General features: G+C 49.2%; 1 protein-coding gene across 1 annotated transcript in view; it reads left to right on the forward strand.

The window, feature by feature from the left end:
• The first annotated feature begins 7,496 nt into the window (after nucleotides 1–7,496).
• LOC126524621 (fatty-acid amide hydrolase 2-like) overlaps nucleotides 7,497–19,999 on the forward strand; it is a 62,387-nt gene continuing 49,884 nt past the window's right edge. Inside the window, exon 1 of the mRNA XM_050172922.3 lies at nucleotides 7,497–8,356. Coding sequence (XP_050028879.1) covers nucleotides 8,168–8,356 — 189 coding nt within the window. The 5' untranslated portion in view covers nucleotides 7,497–8,167. The remainder of the gene's footprint in view (nucleotides 8,357–19,999) is intronic.

A 19,999-nucleotide genomic window follows, 5' to 3' on the forward strand; every position in this document is an offset into this window, starting at 1 on the left:
CGCGGATACACCGGCGAAATCCGCCGAGAGCTCCGTGGGAGACGTCTCGAGGCAGGCCAGTTTGGGGCAGTGTAATTAGACTACCTTTTCGCGACCATTGAATAAGATGGTGGCGGACTTCGGCGTCTTGTGGAGGACACCATACGGCCCATTGTAGGAGGGTGTAAGAAGTGCCTTTACAGCGTCTCGTCCGAGAAAAATGTGGGTCGCAGACGCAAGGCCCGGATGCACAAAGATGCTGTGGTCCGAAGCTCAAGGCTGGATGGGGCGCAGTTGCTCAATGCAGTCCTGTAAGGCATGAAGGCTCTGCAGTGGCTGGGGCGAGGGGGCCGAACGAGCGAGTCTCCAGGAAGCCGCAGAGGTGCACCATAGACGAGTTCGGCCGGAGAACAGCCAAGGTCGCGACGAAAGACAGCGCGTAGGCTGAAAAGCACCATAGGAAGGTAGTGGATCCAGTGCTCCCGATCTAGGCGAGCAGTGAGGGCAGCCTTGAGCTGGCGGTGGAGCAGCGATGATATGCGGTGTTACGGCAGTGTTTAGCGCCAAGGTAGGCGATTGAGGGAACATAGTACAGTCAAATTTCCGGCCGCGATAAGTGGTCACAATGCGGGGGCAGCCGAAGCGGGAAGCTTATGCTGAAAGGAAGGCTTCGGCGACGGTTTCCGCAGTGATGCCAGGAATGGGCATGGCTTCGGGCCAGTGGCTGAAGCGGTCAGTCATTGTTAGAATGCACCGGCAGTCGTGAGAGGGAGGAAGTGGTCCAACCAAAATGAAGATGGACGAGGTCAAAGCGACAGCCAGGTAGCAAGAAAGACTGCGTGAGACGGGTCGCTTTGTTGGTCTGGCACGCGAGACACGAACGTGCCCACTGGCGAACATCGCTGTAATAACGTTAATGCTTGGCCAGGCGTAGCGCTGTCTAACGAGGCGTTGCGTGGCTCGGATGGCGCATGTCGTGAAGGGATTGTAACACTGCTTGACGGAAGACAGCTGGAATGAAGGAAGGGGCCAGGCGTAGCCGTTGACATGTCACGCCAGAGTGAGCCAGACACAAGCAGATGACGAACGAGTTGTAGACGGAGGGAACGGGGCTGGTCACGCAGCGCATGAAGCTCGGGGTCTTCAATCTGCGCCTGAGGTACAAGTTGGCACTCCACAGTTGATGTGGAAGTGCTGAAGGAGGTGGTGCGGGCGAGTGTATCAGCTGCCTCGTTTTCGGTGCATTTGATGTGCCGGATATCCGTAGTGAACTCCGATATATAGGCCGGTTGAAGTTCACGTGCGAAATACTTGGAAGAGTTTGTACTGGAGACATACACCAGAGGTCGCTTAGAATATAAAATGGCGCCCCCTCCAAGAAACTCCGGAAGTGCTGGGTGGTGCAGTAGATAGCGAGCAGCCCGCGGTTAAAAACTGTAGCGAGTCTCGGCAGGTTGGAGCTTCTGACAGAAGAAGCCCACTGGATGCCACTTGAAATCGATTTGCTGCTGGAGAACAACACCAATGGCCACACTGGAAGCATACACCATAATGCGACCAGGCATGCTAGTTCTCAGGTGGATGATAAGCACCGAATCGGAGACGGCTTGTTTAGAAGCCCTGAAAGCAGCTTGAGCTTCGGGAGACCAGGAAATCACGGATGAGGAGCCCTTGGTCGTCTTAAGACGGTCAGTCAATTTGAGCAGAAAGACGGCAAGTCGGGCCCGTTGGTTGGGATTCATAGTAAGGTTCGTTATCGCGCACCACAAGACAAGGATAAAAGAAGGTCACACAGCGCTGTGTCGTCGTTACATACCTTCTTTTGTCCTTGTCTTGTGTTGCGTTGTAACAAACCTTACTATGAATTGGAACAGAAGCTGTGCGTAGTGCGGATAAAGCGCCGCGAGAAATTCCCTAGGCCCAGTAACTCACACAGTGGGCGTAGGGTATTGGGTGCTGGAAAGTCTTGCACGACCTGGACATGGGAGGGCACCTGACGAATTCCCAGCGCCGAGATGTGGTGACTCAAGAATTCGAGCTCGGAAAACCCAAAGACGAATTTCTGGTTGTTGAATGCGGTGAAAGAGTTCCCGAAGGTGGCGCTCATAGCCTTGTGGACCGGAACTCGCGACGAGGATGTTGTCGATGAAGGCAAACACAGCCGGGAGCCCGCACGCTACCTCGGCAATGAATCGTTGGAACGTTTGAGCTGCGTTGCGTAACCTAAAGGGCATATACACATACTCAAACAGGCAGAAGAGTGCAGTAATGGCCGTCTTCTGGATATCGGCACGCTCAACGGGGACCCTTTGCCTTCAGAAGGTTCACTTTACCCACGGAGGAAAGAAACAAAATAGGATAGGCTCTGACGTCATGTTTTTGAAGCCGGATATGCAGCCATGTTGGTGTGCCATCTCCATTTGCGCCTCCAGTCAGCTCGCCGGAGCAGATAGGCGCGAGCTTTGAACTTGCATTGCTGTGAGCCACCAGAAGTGCGTGTTGCCGACGCGCGTTAGAACAAAGCTACGAAACTTCTGTAACAGCTTTAGTGAAGCAGACGCACTCCTCTGATTTTCCGTGGCGCGTTGAAGACGACGACGAAGACCCGTGCCGTGATTACTTGAGTGTCTCTGTTGCTGGCTGACACTGACACTCATAGACAATCAGAACATGTTTCAAGCTTACACAGCACACTCCGAAGTCTGCATGCCTTCCGAACAGACTCTGCTGTAAGAAAGACCCACTCCGAAAAAAACGTACCTCACTTTTTCAGAGGCCTAGTGCAGCAACGTGAGCTTCAGGAGCACGGTTGCTATGGCAACGTTAACGTTTGGGTTACCAGTCTCAGTGCTCCCTTGCGAAAAACAGCACGTGATCCTGCCACACTTCCTCCAAAATATCCGTGCTGGCCAGGGCCTCTCCTATGGTTTCCTTCCTCCATGACTTTAATAAAGATTTGGCTCCTTTCCAAGTGGCCTGTCAAATCTTGAATGTGTTGAAGGGAATAGCTATCGTGGACCATTTGAGCATTGAGCATTCGGTAGCCGCCGCACGGACGCTAGTTACTCGGTTCTTGACATCAGATGAAGTGGGGATGCCCAACTGTTGGACGAAGGGCCAATGATACCCAGCTGGAGCATGTTCTCGAATTCCCGTTTAACTATGGCCAGACGCTGACCGAAGAGGCTCTTTGGACGAGCTGCGACGGGTGGACCACGCGTGACAATGTCGTGGGTTAGGCTGTGCTTGGGCGGCTGATTTAAATTGCAGTACCTCGTCCCCTCAGGAAGGCCTTCGGGGAATCGAGCGTACGGGCATGGTGGAGTCAGCGTGCAGACGCCAGTGGGAGCGACAGCAGACATAACTTCAGGGATGGAAAGTCGCGTCTTGCTGTCAATCAGGCGACGGCGGCGCGTGCTGACGTCGAGGTCGAGATGGGTCATGAAGTCAGAGCCGAGGATAGGCTGATTGACGTCGTCTACGATGAAGACCCACCGGAACGTGCGCGGCAGGCCAAGGTCGAGAGCGAGAGACCGTAGACTATACGTGGCGATGCAGGTAGGGTTCGCGGTGCAGAGCGCAGTACCAGGTGATTTAGAAGCGCGGTCACGCTTGGAGGACGGCAGTTTGCTTATCTAGGCACCAGTGTATACAAGGAAGCGCAGGCCAGAAATGCGATCCATGACAATTAAAAGGCAGGCATTTTTCAGGCGAGGTCACATGCCGCCATCAGTGATCTTGCAGTGCATTTCCCAACCACTTACACTGGCGGCCGCGGTGCTGGAAAGTGCGATGGTACCAGGCAATAGGCGAGCTTCGAGGACAGCGCGAGCGGGGACTGCTCGGTGAAATAGGACTGCGGCTGGGGCGTCAGGCAGAGCCGCGCTGGTCAGGAGAGGATTTCTGAAGGGCACCGGTACGGTAAAGACGGCGAGCTGGTCGATCCGGGACTCTAAGCGGGCCATCGCAGAGGACTTTGGTGTTGAAGAGAGGGCGGCGACAGAAGGAGAAGTCGCGTCGTGGACTCGATCAGCGAGCTGGGCTAGGCGCTCGAAGGTCAAGTCTCCTGCAGCGGTCAAGACAAGGCGGGTTGACTGCGGCAAGCGTTGCAGGAAGAGCTCCTTGAACAGCGCACCGTTCGCGTCGACGTTGCTTGAGCCAGGAGCCGTCGCATGCTGTTCAGCAGCTCGGAAGGGCTGCTGGGAAGTGCACAGGTGCTGGAGGCGCGCTCCCAGACGCCGTGGTGCGGTCTAAAGTGTTCTGCTTCAGTTTGTGGTAAGGAGCATCCACTAAAGAGGCAGCGATGACGTCCGCTACCTCGTGAGCAACCTCAGGAGACATGTTGGCAAGTAAGTAGCGATACCGAGAAATCTCCGAGGTGGTGCAGATAGAAGGAGGCTTCGACCTGCGTAAACCAAACATGTGGGTGCTTGCGCCAGAACGTGGGCAGGCGAAGCAGTAGAGTTGCGATGTCATGTGGGCGCGAGGTAGCGTCAGGCGGAAGGTTGCCTGAGGGCGGTAGGTTGCTGTGGTCGATCATCTCGTAGTCCATAGTCACGTCCGGGTCACCAATGTTGCGAACGGAGGGCTTGCAGCGGAGCGCCAGAACCAGTGGAGCAGCGTAGCAGGCTCTTAGAATGGACTAGCGCGTGCTGCGCTTACACCGCCAAGCCGCCTGACTTCCTTTCCCTCACATTTGAAGTGCCGATCGAGAGCGCCGACCTTTAGCGTGTGCGCGTAATGGCGTCAGTGGGCGCTACAAGGTACTGGGTAAGCACCGCTGTTCGAAGAAGCTCTTTTATGCTGGCTTGGACCTCTTGGTACATGTCCCATTCGGTCTGTGCTTCTCTTCAATGAACCTCTTTGAGGCCAACTTGGGTAACTAGGCATGTGCCACTGAGAAATTTCCATCCTACATCGACGAAATAGATCCCTTAAATTTCTCCGATGCTTAGCAGATTGGAACCCACGTCACAATAGATCCTTAAAGGGACACTAAAGTGAAAAATGATTTCTTCTGCATCAGTAAATTACCGTCCTACAACACCAAAAACACCACTCTTACAACAATAAGACGTTTGGTAAACCAGAAAAAGCGCAAGAACGAAATACGGGTGGCGACGCCTACTTAAGTTTCCGCACCTGGGGCCTGTGACGTCTTGGATTTTGATGGCATCTTCTAGGGCCTACTAATTATATATAGCGGTACAGATTGACTACATTGTGTTCTAAAGGAACCAAATATTAAACATGGAAAGTTTCGGGAACCTTTATTCAGCCAACGCGGCCCAAATGCTAAAACATACTTTGGAATCCCTGACGTCACGCTGACGTGCCGGCACTGGGGCTCTGGCGCGAAATTCAAATACTCATACTTGGACCTTCATTTTCTCATCTAATAAACAATTTTTTTTGAAATGACTGCCTACAGGGTTCTCAAACAATGCTGCATTAGTCTAAACTGATTTATTGTTTCGCTTTAGTGTCCCTTTAAGGACAGCAACTCGATGCATTGGCTATGTGACGATTTCCAATCAACTTTCCGCCACCTTGGGTCGCTGAGTACGTGCCACTGATTGTGCGACAAGCGAGGGAACAATTCTCAGCGTTCGCAGGCACCGACGCGCCACGCTTCTCGTCTCGGAGGCTACGCGTGGACGTCTCGGCAGCGCCACTACGTGGCGCAGCTTGTTCACAATGAAGCGCGAGAGAAAAGCCCGGTTGGTCGCATGACGCGTATCTCAGCGTCCGCACGCACCGGCGCGCTATGCTTTTCACAGGTCACGCGCACGCTTCGCGGCGGCGGCGCTAGATGGCGCCGACTATTCTTGCGGAAACGCGAAAAAGGAGTTTTGCTGCAGTAAACGCCTCATACATAACTCGCTTCGACCTTGGCAATACCTTATGTCGCTATTCAATGCTAACGCATTACCATGCGTTAGCATTGTAAGGGCGGTAATAATGTAATAAGATGCGTTACGCCATGCGTTAGCGATAATTTTTTTTTTCGAAGTAACCATCGCTTTGGCTTCGGAGTTCAAATTTGCGGGAACTTTCCCCTGTGTCTATGCTATGCGTCTCTGCAGCAACCAACTGTCAATTTTCCGTCAATTCGAATTTAGAGATGTCAAATTGCAGGGATTTCGCTGTAATCGGCATCCTTGGAATTGCAGAAGCAACCTTGTCCGAGCAGTTAAATGACATCTAAGCTAAACATTCCAACAAGCCCAGCTTTTCATTATTGAACACTGAAGTTCCTCTCTTGAGTACGTTTTCTAGAGGTGTATACTTACACATATGGTCGTACCTGTAGAAACATATCCGCAAACTTCTTCGTAGGGAGTACAAATAATGACAAAAATAATACCGTAGTTTCTATTAAAGTCGGCTTGGCAATGCAAGAACTGACGTCCATGACACAAAGAGCAAAATTTGATGACATCGCGTGGTTTTATGGCTAGGCATGATGAAGTTGCTTGTAAAAATAAATACATAAATGCGAGTGCTGCGCGCTTTTTCTGACTGCGCTCGCGTGTGCGAATAGCAGTAGTCGCAGAAGGGTGCGAGCCAGTGTATGATGACGTCATGAACTATGCACCTCGTGGATAAAGACACTATGAGGCATACTGAAACCGAGCCATATATTGTAAGTCTTTAAGGTTTTTAAAATTTTATACTAACTTATTCAGGGAGCCCTGGCGCTTTCCAGTACTCTTGCTAGGATTTCGAGGTCGAGTACCTTTAGCTAATGGTAATAAATGTGAAGCCTGAGACATCGTGCCGGTAACTTTTTTTTTGAATAATTCCGCTGAAATGCGACGAGCTGTCCCACGGCAACGAAATGCGAGCCATCAAGCACGTTTTACGCGAGTACTACGCGGTATGTGTTTACAAATAATTGTGCGTATAAGCCGTCGCTGATTGAGAATGTGGCATGGCTTTCCGGGTCTGAAAGGGAACAAGACGCCGAGGAAAAGTTAGTGTCATTCCTTCATTATTTTTGACTTCTTTGATTCAATTAGTAAGTACAAGTAATTTCCCCTATGTTTTCCTTGGTGTCTTTGTTGGCTTCTCGTAATATAACTATGAATACAGGAATACGAAGATAGCATCGACATCGAGGCCAAGCGGACGAGTGCAGACGATCGGCACTTGACACGTGCCAAGGGATGTTCCGCTCTATCTTAGCGCGACGTGACTTTAAGGTCAGCTTGGCGACACTGAAGTCTGCGGAGCAGCCGCGTTCTACCTTCCCTCCCGAACAGTATTTCTATTTCGTCTCCTGAGCTGTGGTTGCGAGGACAGGGGAGTTTCAGAGACACGCGACGGCGACCTATACAGGTGCACCGCCGACACACTAACACACAGTGAGATGGAGAGAGAGAGAGAGAGAGAGCGACCCTTCTCCCTGCGGGCGCGCCGGCGCGCTGACGCGAAGCGCTAGCGGAGTTCGGCTAGCCGAGGCCGCCAGTCCGGAACTCTCCCTCCAACTGACGCCGGGAGAAGTGAGAGAGAGCGCGCGCTCGCGGTCGGTCGGTCGGTCGGTTGGTTTCGCCGTTATATCTGAGTGCTGCGCTCGCCGGAGCAGTGGGGCATCTCTTTCTCGTCACCTGGGACCTGTCTCCTCCGTCCGGCCTCGCCGTACATAAGCGAGGAAGTCTCTTCCGCGTTTTCCTTTCTTTCGCCCTGCCACGCGCTGACCCGCTTCGACTCGCAGCTCTGGAACTCTACGTGTGCGCGCGGGGGCGTCTTCCGCAACTCTTTGAAGCCGGTGTGCCTTGCCGGAGAAGACTGCACTGGCTTTGCACCTAACCGCGCACGACGGACTCTGTGCGTTTGCGCGCGTACTCCTTAGTGTTCGGTGCTGGTCAGCGAGTGCTCACGCATTTGCCCGGTGCGGACGTATGCGCTCGGCATCACGTCTTGGGCGCCGCCGACGTGCGATCGAAGTTTGATCCCTCGGCGCGGCCGTGCGTGCGTGTGTACTTCTGTGGGCTGTGCCCCGCGAAGTGGGTGCTAGTGCATTCGTCGGGTAATACTGTCGCCGCCGAGTTGCGTCGCCGATGCCCTGAGTGTCACGCATACGGTATACCCTTGGAATCTGTTTCTCGGTTGACGCTTCGTGAAACGTCGCCCAGGCGGGTCTCCCGAGGATCGAGCGGTACAGCGCACTTCGAGAGTCGACGTCATGGCTGCCGCGGTGGCAACGGTGCGATTGCTGCTCTCCGAGTTCCTCATGCGTGTGCTGGACCGCATCTCCGAGTTGCTGCTGTTCGTGGCCAACCTGACCCGGCGAAGGCAGCGCGTCCAGGGGACGCGCGACCCGCTGCTGCTTGCGCCGGCCGTGGTGCTGGCAGACGCCATACGACACGGTCGGGTGAGTAGATGAACCCTTTCATTAGTAGTGCGGTGGCCCATGCATAGCGGTTTCACACAAAGTGTATGTACCGGAGGGAACTTTCGCGCTAGCGTGCGTCTACGGTAGCTGCGACTATGGCAGTTGAACCAGCACGGGAATGGTGGTCAGCACACGTGTTGGCCTATACTTCCGTCAGTCTGGCTTCAAACGGACTTGCAACTTAGCAAGTCGATCAGTTTGAACGAAATATTCCGTTATAAGTGCAGCAATGCGCACGGGTTGTACAACTGTGCAGAGTATTTTTGCTTTCCGCGTTCAGAAAAAAAAAAAAAGGCATTGCTTCAAGCTTCGAGACAATTAAAGGCAGAAAAAGCGTAGTAAAGAAAGCCGCAAGAACATCTGGAGGCGCAAGCACGAAGATCACACAAATCTATGTACTAACCGTCATTAACACCATAGCCGAACGATCGCAGAGCAAGGGTTACCTCTAGTAGCTGTAGTGGGGAACTGTATGACCACAGGAGTTTGTTCGTGACCCCGGAACACTTCCGGTCGCGCGTATTCACCACCCAAATGTGCCAAGAAAGAAATTATCATGTTCCATAATTCACTATAGGTACACGCCAGTGATGTAGTTAAAAAAAAAAAAGAAACATACACACACGCGTGTGATGCGTCGAGCTGGCATGTGCTGCTTTCTTGTGCATTTAGAAACAAAATTTATTCATCTAACCACGTTCGAGCCGTTTAACAGTGCTGGCGCCAAATGGGGTATCCTGTATATTTGCTGGTGATTGCAGTTTGCATTGTCTTTGCAGTTTGCAGTTCGTTTGCATTGCAGTTTGCGTTGTCAGTTTGCAGTTTGCATTGTCTTTGCAGTTTGCAGTTCGTTTGCATTGCAGTTTGCATTGTCAGTTTGCAGTTTGCATTGTCGAGAGAGAGAAAGCAAGGAAAGGAATGTCAGCTGCTGGCGTGTACCTGTGCTGTAAACACATCCACTGCCACTTGTTGCTAGAGTGGCCTCGAAATGTCGTTACACCGGCTGTGTGACATCGAACATAGCAATCGATGCTTGGCGCGATGTGAAACCGAAACGAGGAACTCTCGAGGGAAAGAAAGCCTGCCAGTCACACTGCAGGGTCTGCACTCCGCGGTTAACTAAAACCACCACGCAGTACAAACTCCCTCGGGAAACCCCGTCAATCACATTCGATGAGGCATATCGCGGAGCGGGAACTCCACTAGGAAACACTCTAGAGAAACCTTGTCGGTTAGGTTTGGCCCGCGGGAATGAAGCTGCGTTGGAAGGAAGCTCTCTAGGGAAACCTCATAAGCTTCCTTAGGTTTCGGCCAATTACGCTTAGATTCGTGTTTTGCGAGGTCAAAGATTCTTTCTAGAAAAAATAAAGCAACAGGGCCTATATTTTGTGAAACCAGATATGCACTGTGGGAAAATTCCTGTGATAAAAGCTTGCGGACGATACGAGGTCGGCACACAGTGTTTCTTGAAACAGCGTGGTATAATACCACAGCAGATAAAGCAACGCTCAGCAATCGCTCTTAGTCGATCCGATTTCTAACGAGCTCCAGTGTGAGTAAGCACACACTTGACGCGTACACACGTCTATGCGTGTACAGCTACGCGCTCCTGCGCAGTGTGCATTAGAAAGACACAAAAGCTTTGTGAAGACGAACATTTAGTTGAGAACAGTGAGAAAATATGCAGAGTAGTTAACGTTACAATGCACAGAGTCATATTAATTGTCTCTCGCTGTCTTCACCTGGCTCTCAACGCACTTCGGTAGCAAATCAAGTTTGTCGACCAGCTCCTTAGGCATCCAGTATAATCCAAACATCCAATACGAGCCGCCCTTTGGGCAACTGCCAGGCGTACTTACTGGCAGCATAGACCAGTGCACGGTGTTCACAGTTGCTGTTGAGACGGCAGACTACCTCTGCATTAAAAATTGTCACTGAAGGGTATCTCGATGCACTGCAGGTTTGTACGCTTGAAGATCCTTCAACCTTATTTAATTGATTTGCTCACTCTAGCGGCTAGTGAGCACACATACGTTTTACTAGAGAATAGCTGTGACATTTGACTGAATTCTTTGGTTTTGTGTGCTAAAACCACGATTTGATTGAGGCACGCCGTAGTGGGGGAAGACGGATTGAACGTGCCTCCGATGCGCGGGACAGGGGCGCCTTTTGCATTTCGCCCCCCATGGAAATGCGGTCGCCGCGGCTCAATCTTCGTTCTCTTTCTTACCGTGTTCGTTCACATGCGCATCGACATATGCCCTCTTTTACGCATTCTAAGGCGTTTGTCACTGGCCCGACAATGTTGTAGGTGGCGCGGAGCGCTCCTTGCTCTGTATGCCCCGAAGGGGAGCCGTACACAGCGACTACTAGCTTACGGAGTACTCCCGTTGCGTAATGCGGCGTCAAGGTCTCTCGGATAGCGTGGCGCCGTAGTGGACGCCAGCCCTTTCGAGGCGTCAGCGTTTTTCCTTCCCGCTCGGTGAGAGTAAAGCATGCGCGCTGTCCTCCTCGCTCTCCCGGAAGATGAGCGCTCTTCAAGCCTGCTGATGACCTCGCCCCCCAACGAACACGAGGAAAAGTGGCGGGTGGTGCCAGCCGGCTGCCTCATTTTTCATCGCCGGACACACTTGCCGACTGTGGATAGTATTCGTTACGTAAGATCGTGTCCGTCCGGAGGAGCTGGCCTATCTGCGATCTTATTTCTCTCTCTCTTTTTAGCGGCCCAACTGTTTCACGCCGTAATTCAACTTGGTTGCCTTTAGCGTTGTGGACGGCATACGTAGCCGCGGCTAACCAGTGATGCGATTTATCGATAGACTGGTTCATTAATTTAACACATATTGAGAAGCATTTGCAACAGGTTCAGTAGGTCGTCCGCTTCTTCACAGCATTACGTTGTTTAGCGTTGACTGTTTGGTTATTGAGCCTGCGTGTCTTTTCCTATCTTTTCCCTCCTCTAAAATTTGTAGTGAATGAAGGGCGATGATGGATGAAGCAAAAGCTTTGAGCTGTTCAGCAGTTCGCTATACGTAACACCGTACAATCACTTGCAATTAAAAATAAAGACCACAGAAATAAAACATATAACCTTGATCGTAGTCACATATGTAGACCATAGAAAACAGTCTTCCTATGTTCATAGAAATTTCACAAGCACTTGGTGCATCAGGTGCGCGTAAACCAGCCAGAGTGCACTAATGCGCGCCTTGTCATCTGCTTGCCCTCTGCGCGTTTTCTTATGTCACCTACGAACATAACGAGAACGATTTATCGATAGACAGAACCAATGATTGCTTTCTCATCGACTTTTTTCCAGCGGTACTACGTACCTTTGTTGGTCTGCACGTCATTACAGCGAGGCTGTTTGGGGCCAGGGTTTCGTGAATTTTTTCTGTCCGTCAACAAATCTGCGCATGCAAAAGCTCAGCTCCGGAATTTGATGCAAAATTGCTTCATTCTATGCAAGAGCTTATATGTCTCATCAGTTGGATATGCCTTTTCAGTAGAGTAGTTATCAAGAGGCACCATTTTCGAGATCAGTAAACTCTCAGGAGGATAGAAGAAGAAATTTATTAAAAAGAATGATCCGGCGGTTTTTGTTGTGGTGGCCTCAGGTGGCGGCTAATAATATTATTTTGCTTGCTTACGGGGGTATGACCCATTGTTTAACGGGGATGAGCCATTCATTGTCTTACGTGACGGACAAATTTCTCGTTGGGTAGGCATAGAAATGCTTATGCATTTAATAACAGAGGTGATAGGAGAATGCGTGTGCGTACCAATCGTCACTCTTGCTTTATCAAAAGTAACAAAAAAAAAATCATGACAATTGGCCGCTAAGACGACTCTATCGGTACGCCGATTTTCATTTACTATTATAATCAGGTAGTTCACAGTGAAATTGTGAAAGTTGTGGAATTCCCATTTGCTGTCAATACATGGGCTTTTACGGGAGGGATAGGGACAGCCCCATGTTTGTCTGTTAGGATAAAACTCTAGTAGTTCCAGGTTTCATGAACCCAATTAACTAAGAAGTATGCCCAATGGCAAATTACAAAGAAACGTATTTTATTTCATGCAATTAACTGAGAAGTATGCCCAATGGCAAATTACAAAGAAACGTATTTTATTTCATGCACTCGTTTGGCTTTGCTGGCGAACCATGTTCACACCACGGATTTGGGGCGAATTTGGGAGCACAAACGACAGCTTCGCTGGCATTCCACCTTCACAGAGTGGTTTCGCGCCCAATTTTTGGCGTCAAGCTAAGCAATAAGGTTTCGATAAGGGCACTACAGTTCGCGGCTTTGCATATCGCTCGAGCGCAGCTTTTTCCCACCTTCTGGCTTTGGCAGCTGGAAGCACTGTAGCGAACTAACTACTCGGACGATGTTGGCGGGTATCGTGGCGGTTGGTGTTGTCGCTTCTTGTAGATGTTCAGCTGGGCAGCTTCAACGAGAAGTGCTCCGCCTAAGCATCTCTGGCCTTGTCGGATTACAAGTTCGTGTCACCTTGAGTGCAAGGCATCCCTGTCGCGCGGGAATGAGAGAAAAAGACGTGATAACCTTTGGCACTGTTGTTTGTACATCGAGCAGAACAAGCTTGCGGACACGAGCACGTGGTCGAACGTCCATCACTTCTTAACATGTCAAACGTTTTTTTCCCCTTCTCGGCAAATCAAGTGCTGGAAACATGCCTAGCATGTACCCGGCTAACGTCTCAACACTAACGTACACCGATGGTAAGTATACGAGTGATCATAATTCTCCAAATACTCGTCAAGGCGGCTCAGTGGTTCTGCGCTGTACTACTGGTGAGTCGACGTCGAGGGTTTTATCACCGGCCATGTCTCCAGCATCATTCATATAAGGTACGGCACGAAAAAAATGCCGCAAGGGGTATTCACAATCAATCAATCAATCAATCAATCAATCAATCAATCAATCAATCAATCAATCAATCAATCAATCAATCAATCAATCAATCAATCAATCAATCAATCAATCAATCAATCAATCAATCAATCAAAAGTCCAATGAGAAAATTTATCGTAAAGTGCGAAGCAGGGAGTGCGATAGCTAGCGTTGTATAACGAGCAGCTTTCTGAGCATATCACTTGCAGCTGACATTTGTAGCAGCGACGGGACAATTCGCGCCATCACTGTAATTCCTATATGCAGCTTTATATGCACTTCTTACCACTGTGCAAAAACAGATATTGCGCACGAGGCATATGGCATTTGTGGAAGCTCCTGCTTCTCTAAGCAAACCACGGTTGATCAATGCCTGAACAGACTAAAATCGGAAAAAAACACAGCGGGCTCACTTAGTGCCGATGCGGGTTCATTCGTTGGATTTGTAAGGCCCCGAGAAGGTGACGCTTTGAGACGCCGAACAGAGGAGGGCTCCGGTTCAGGTGTAGCTTTATTTGTTCGAAATATAGAAGGACAGACTTAGTTTCGGCGATGTTAAAGTCTTGCGGTCTTGAATTATTGGAAGATCGGTGCAAGAAGCAGAGAGTAAAAACGTTATTTCAAATAATTCACGGCGAACTAAAAATTAATAAAGATTTGTATTTAAAACCTCCAGGCAGACTGAGCTCCCACTTAAATCATAGTGAAGCTATTCAACCGTACTTGTCCCGAACCAATGCCTTTCGTTGTTCGTTCTTCCCAGAGTCAATAGAGCTGTGGAACAAGCTGCCTGCAGAAATTGTTCACAGTTCTCATACTGCATTGTTTAGAAATGCTATAAAGGTTCTTTACTAAAACTGTACCATGTGGATATTGTAAAGTGTTTTTCTTTTCTTTTTTTTATCTTTTTCCTTTTTTTCTGTTTGTGTGCGTACGGCAGCTGGTTGAACATTTGAATACATGTCTTACAGTCTGTATGTCGTATCTTGTATTGTATCCGTAGGACACTGTAGTGCATGTGCATATTTCTTTTGTATCTGGCTGTCTTGTATGAACGTATATGTAACATCCCTCCCTGTTATGACCCTCAACTGAGGGTTGACAGTATTTCTGAATAAATAAATAAATAAATAAACTAGCTGCGGCTCTTTAACATGCGCCTAACCCGCGTGTGGTGGCGTGGTGGCTTGCGCTGCTAAGCCGGAGGGCGCGGGACCGAATTCAGGCCGCGGCCGTCACATTTCGATGGGGGCCAAATGCAATAACGCCCGTGTGCCGTGTATTGGGTGCATGTTAAGCCACCCCACGTGGTCGAAATTAATCGGAGTTACCCACTACGGCGTGCCTCATATTGATATCTGAAAGCGAAAAAGCTGGCATCCACCCGAACAGAGCGGGCAAGCGCATCGTCCCGTCTCGAATAACCAAGCAGGGGTGTACGCTGAGTCGGTTCTGATGCTGTGCTCCTTCTCGAGTAAGTCCATGGGTCGCGAAGGCTTGGTGTGGAGTGTTGCGGATTGTCCTAAAGTGATTGCGGAGTGCATCCTTTAAGTTCTGAAAGGTGTTTGCCGCTCTCACTTTTACGACGCATGCCAGCGTTAGGCCTGCAAGGGCGTCAGCTTTCTCATTTCCTTCAGTTCCTACGTGGGATGAGATCCACTGAAATTTTACCTTAGAGCCCCTGCTCCCTAGCTCTTTAATCAGGGCCAGAGATTGCCTTGTAAACTTCTCTCGAGGTAGACCACGGTGTAACCGTTGTAACGCCGACTTTGAGTCCGTCAGCATTACGGCCCCGGCATTTCGAAAGCATGTCAGTTTACCCTGACTGCTTGGCCCGTTCAGCGTAACAGCGCCTTCCGATATAGAAGCATTAAACCACTCGCGTTTGGAAAGCAAGACGAAAAACTGCAAGTCACCTTATTTCATCGCACCTCGCTTCTTACACCCACCACACTGATTCATCCGATATGGTCTTTCTTTGTTCAGCGCTGGTGACCCATGCCAATGGGTCCTTACAACTGAACTCAACACCGAGACCGCTTAGATAGCTGGAGTCCGACGGCGACGTTTCTCTCTTCGTGAGCGCGAGGCAGCGAGTACGAATCGCGAACATGGCGGCCACATTTAGACAGAGAAGAATGTAAACGTGTACCCTTACTCCTATTAAGGTGCACGCTATTAATGAGCCCGAAGGGTGAAGATTATTCTACATGTCCTCAGATGCAACCACCCTGCATAAGTTCTTTCCACATATGAACGAGTGAATACACTTGAAACTAAGGAGTGCATATACAATATGTACACTTTCATGGACCGAACAAAATATTGTTAAAGCGTTAAATGGTTGTCAAACTTAATCCGGAGCTCTCCATAACGGCCTCTTCTATATAAGCGCAGTTGCTTAAGCACATCGCACAACAATATTTTTTCCTTATCGGTCAGCCGCAATAAAAGGTGGGCTCAAGTATCCCGAAAGGACAGTGAGATGTTATTCAATTATGAGTTTTTACGTGCCAAAACCACTTTCTGATTATTAAGCACGCCGTAGTGGAGGGCTCCGGAAATTTTGACCAGCTGGGGTTCTATAACTTGTACCTAAATCTAAGTACACGGGTGTTTTCGCATTTCGCCCCCATCGAAATGCGGCCGCCGTTGACGGGATTCGATCCCGCGACCTCGTGCTCAGCAGCCCAACACCATAGCCACTGAGTAACCACGGCGGGTGACAATCAGATGTGTGCACACATCGCGGCAACCTTAAGGCTATCACTGTGTTCCTTTGGTCTACAATGCCTTACCGCAGCGCTATTAAATAATGCTCTCGCATGCATGCTAATTTCTCACATTGATGGGGAATTATACATATATATACACACACATATATATATATATATATATATATATATATATATATATATATATGACTGGCAGGTGCGGAAGGAGTGCGTGGGAAACTATCTACGTTGGAAAACTTGCGGAACTAAGGAACGCCACATGCGTGCGTTTCCATTTAAGGCCGGATAACAGTAATAACAGAAAAAGACATCTCGGGCCTCGTGCACACACGGCTTCATGACTCTCAGCTGATGGACAAATAATTGATGTTGTGTGCCGGAAAGAGTTGCTCAAGCGGGGACTATACCGCCGGCCTACACAAGCAGACCAACATCACTTGAAGCAGTGCCATCACTGCCGCCACGCAAAGGCGATTCCGGTAAAGAGAGACCTGCTTGGAGCAGAAGAAACTGATCCTGACGGAGAAAAAAAAAAAAAAGCCACGGCTACACTGTGGAGCTTCCTCTTGCGAAACAAACGTCGTCGACCGTGGCGAATTGCCGCGCCTATCGTCCGTACCGATCCTTTGTAGCGAGCGGAGGGACATCAAAATTCACGAGCCCTTCCACTATGTGAAGGTGGATGACCAGCGAAGCTGTTTAGCGCACGTCACAGAGGTCAGCCAGAATATCGAACAAAATTACGAAATATTTATTGTCCTAGTCTGTGGTCATTGTGGCGATATAGGCACGCACACACATTGACGTATCACCCCTGTTATTAAATGTGTACGTCACGTAAGACAATGAATACCTCATACCCGCTTAAGCGATGGCTCCTGTCCCCGTCAACGCGGCCTACCCAGAAGACGACAGAAGTGAAATTCTACTCTGGGATGATGAGTGGTAACGGAGCCAGCTGTAGAAGACGACGACGCTCCAGCTATTGCTGATGATGATAGTATTTTGCACAATGGAACCAGCTGTGGAAGAAGACGACGACAACGACGAACGCACGGGCAGTGGCATTTGCGCGTTTACGTTTATAGCGCCGATAATTTTTTTTAGTAATTTGTGAAAAAGTTGCACAAAACATTTTTTTTTTCAAAAAAATCTTCTCGTACCCTTGCGCCTGGGACCTTTTTAGGTCCCACGTAAGACAAGGGTAGTTCAATGGCGTCTTACAGGTCACCGAGCCCACACGCGTATCGGCATCCAGCTCTGGCCAGAAGGCAGCTTGAGTGTGTGACTCAAATATGCTGACACCCTCCGGTCGGTAGGCCACGAAGATTGCACGGCATATATAACGATAGAAGACGCGCGCCTATACTAACGATTGCTTAGGTCGATGCACCCAGCGAAGTTCTGTCCATTGTCATACGGGTTGCGAGGAGCGCATGCGCTGCTACGTTCTAGCACGTCGGTGGCCAGAACGGTCAGAAGCTGGATACATGCGCTTCAACATGAGCGGTGAAATTGCTTATGCAAAACCGCAGCATGTGCTACTGTAGACTGTGCCCACCACTCGCTAGGCTGTGTTACGGCGCTGCTGTTCGCACGCGAAGTTTCAGCGCTGATTGCCCCATGAGCCATTTAGCTTGGACCGTTTCTGCACTACCACCAGGATCACTCCACATGATGAGTGTTTTTTGTCAACATATCGGACACATGTTTTTCCAGATCCTAGCCATAGGCAGCTTCGCTGGGAAAAATGAACTGTGTCGTTATGCCACCTGCGTTCATTTATATGCTTGAAGCGTTCACTTACGGTAGCGAATCTTTTATTTTCTGTCTATACAAACTACAAAAATAAGGCCCAGTGAAAAGAAATAAATAAATCAGTGGCCAGCTGTAGTAGCTGTGTTTAAAATTCATCGTAGGCATGGCGCCATGGACGTCCTCAGTACGTCCTATAAAAAGCTAGGACGTTGATATATTTCCCATGACATCCACGGGATGTTTTTTATTGTCTGGATTTTCTTTCACACCTTGACACTCCTAATGCTAATGCGTTATCAAGCGGACTAGATAGCTAAACAAGTTCACAATCCTTTACGGGCTTCAGAAGGTGGGTACAAAGAATATTCGCAGGAGAAATCACTATACAAAGCATCATGCCGCTATCGCAGAGCACTCACACACGCAATTACAGCAAACAGTCATAATAGACTTCATCAACATTAATAAACGCAAGCAGGCAGTGTACTTTGAGTCCCGTAAAATAACAAAATAAATATTACCATGTCCGCCGCTTGACGTACATGACTATACGATGCGCAAATTTTCAAGAGTGCTTGAATGTTCCAGATTTTCTCACAACCCTGGAGTTTCCCACAGAGATCACCAGAGGGCACCGTGGCGTTAGCGTCTACGGGAGCTGAAAAGCATGGCTGTTCAACTTACACGGGAATGTTGGTTAGTGCATGGATTTGCCTAAACTTCGTGCTTATGGCTTCAGTTGGCTTTGTGGCATTAAGTGATATTTTCGTGAACATGTTGCGTTATGAATTCAGATAACTTCAACTGAGTATGCAAGTGCGCATAGCCTCATTGCCTGATGCATTTAGAAACAAAAACAGGATTCCATTGAAATTTAAGCCAATAGAAAGATAGATAAAGCTATTGAACAAAGCCACAAGAACGTGCGAAGCCATAAGAACGGAGGTCAGACGGATCCATGTACTACACTTAGAATTCCTCACCCAAGTTAGACGACCTCAGTGCCAGAGTTCCCCCTAGTAATCTTCATCGGAAACTTGACGGTCAGGGTCATTCTGAAACGGGAGATCAAGAATTTCATTTTTTAATGAAACAACTCTGTTGCCTATTAGAGCCTATAAGAAAAAAGAAAGAACAGAAGCCGGGGCTTTTTTTCCCCCTGCTAATATCAGCTCTAGAGGACGCACTCCACACGCGACATCTCGCAAGTTCACGAACCAGAGGAGGTACGGCTAGCTACGCGAACAAGCTGTGCGTAAAAGATAAGGCAGACCGGTGTATGCCTTTGGGGACCCACACCACGTACCAGCGATGGCCGTTATGCACTCCTTATCCAGAACCGCTGGCAAAAGTCCGCGCAGGTCTTTCGGGACCTTCTAGGATTCTAGCATTGCGCAAATCTGAGAACCTGCTCCGAAAGCTTAGTAACGGTTCAGTTTAAATTTGAAATTAATTTATGATACATTGTGTTAAATTAGGAGATCTTGTGTGTAAAAAGTACGATGTGATTATCAGGAGTGCCGTAGGGGACGACTCCTGATCATTTTGACCACCTGGGATTCCTTAAGGTGCACCTAAATATAATTGCACGGGCGTATCCGCATGTTGCCACCATCGAAATGCGGCCGCGGCGATCGGTAATCGAAACCAATACCTCGTGCTTAGCAGCGCCACGTCATAGGCACTAAGCACTGCGGTGGGTAATAATATAGTCCCTTAGGGACAGCTAAGTATATAGATATTTACAAAATGTTCTGGGAACTCTATTTCTTGAGAAATTTTGTCCTTCAACAAAACGCCTCAAAAGAAAAAGATGTATGGAAAGAGCTGTGTCTTTAGCGCGTAACAAAGCCAAAACACTGTTCATATATTATTTCAATCTTTGCTTAATAGTGCAGAATGAAACTGCAGCGTAATTTCATGTGTGATACGAGAAATGGGTCGCAATAGTTGGACACCTTATTGTGTGGCTGGTGTTTCATGCATGAGCCCTTGTGGTAAATTGGGCGGGGATAGTGTGACGATTCTATTCAAATTATGTTCATTTTCGCCTTTCGTGAGCGGTCCGCCCACGTCATCCACAGTATCGGTTGGCTATGAAAGGAATGGCATCGAGCGAAAGGAATCGCTACATTATACCGGCCTTGTTCTTCGGGAACCTGAAAGCTCAAACTGGGAGCGTGTTCACTTATCCATGAGTTCTGGGCGCCATT

The sequence above is a fragment of the Dermacentor andersoni genome, chromosome 3 (genome assembly GCF_023375885.2).
Source record: "Dermacentor andersoni chromosome 3, qqDerAnde1_hic_scaffold, whole genome shotgun sequence".
NCBI classification, from domain to species: Eukaryota; Metazoa; Arthropoda; class Arachnida; order Ixodida; family Ixodidae; genus Dermacentor; species Dermacentor andersoni.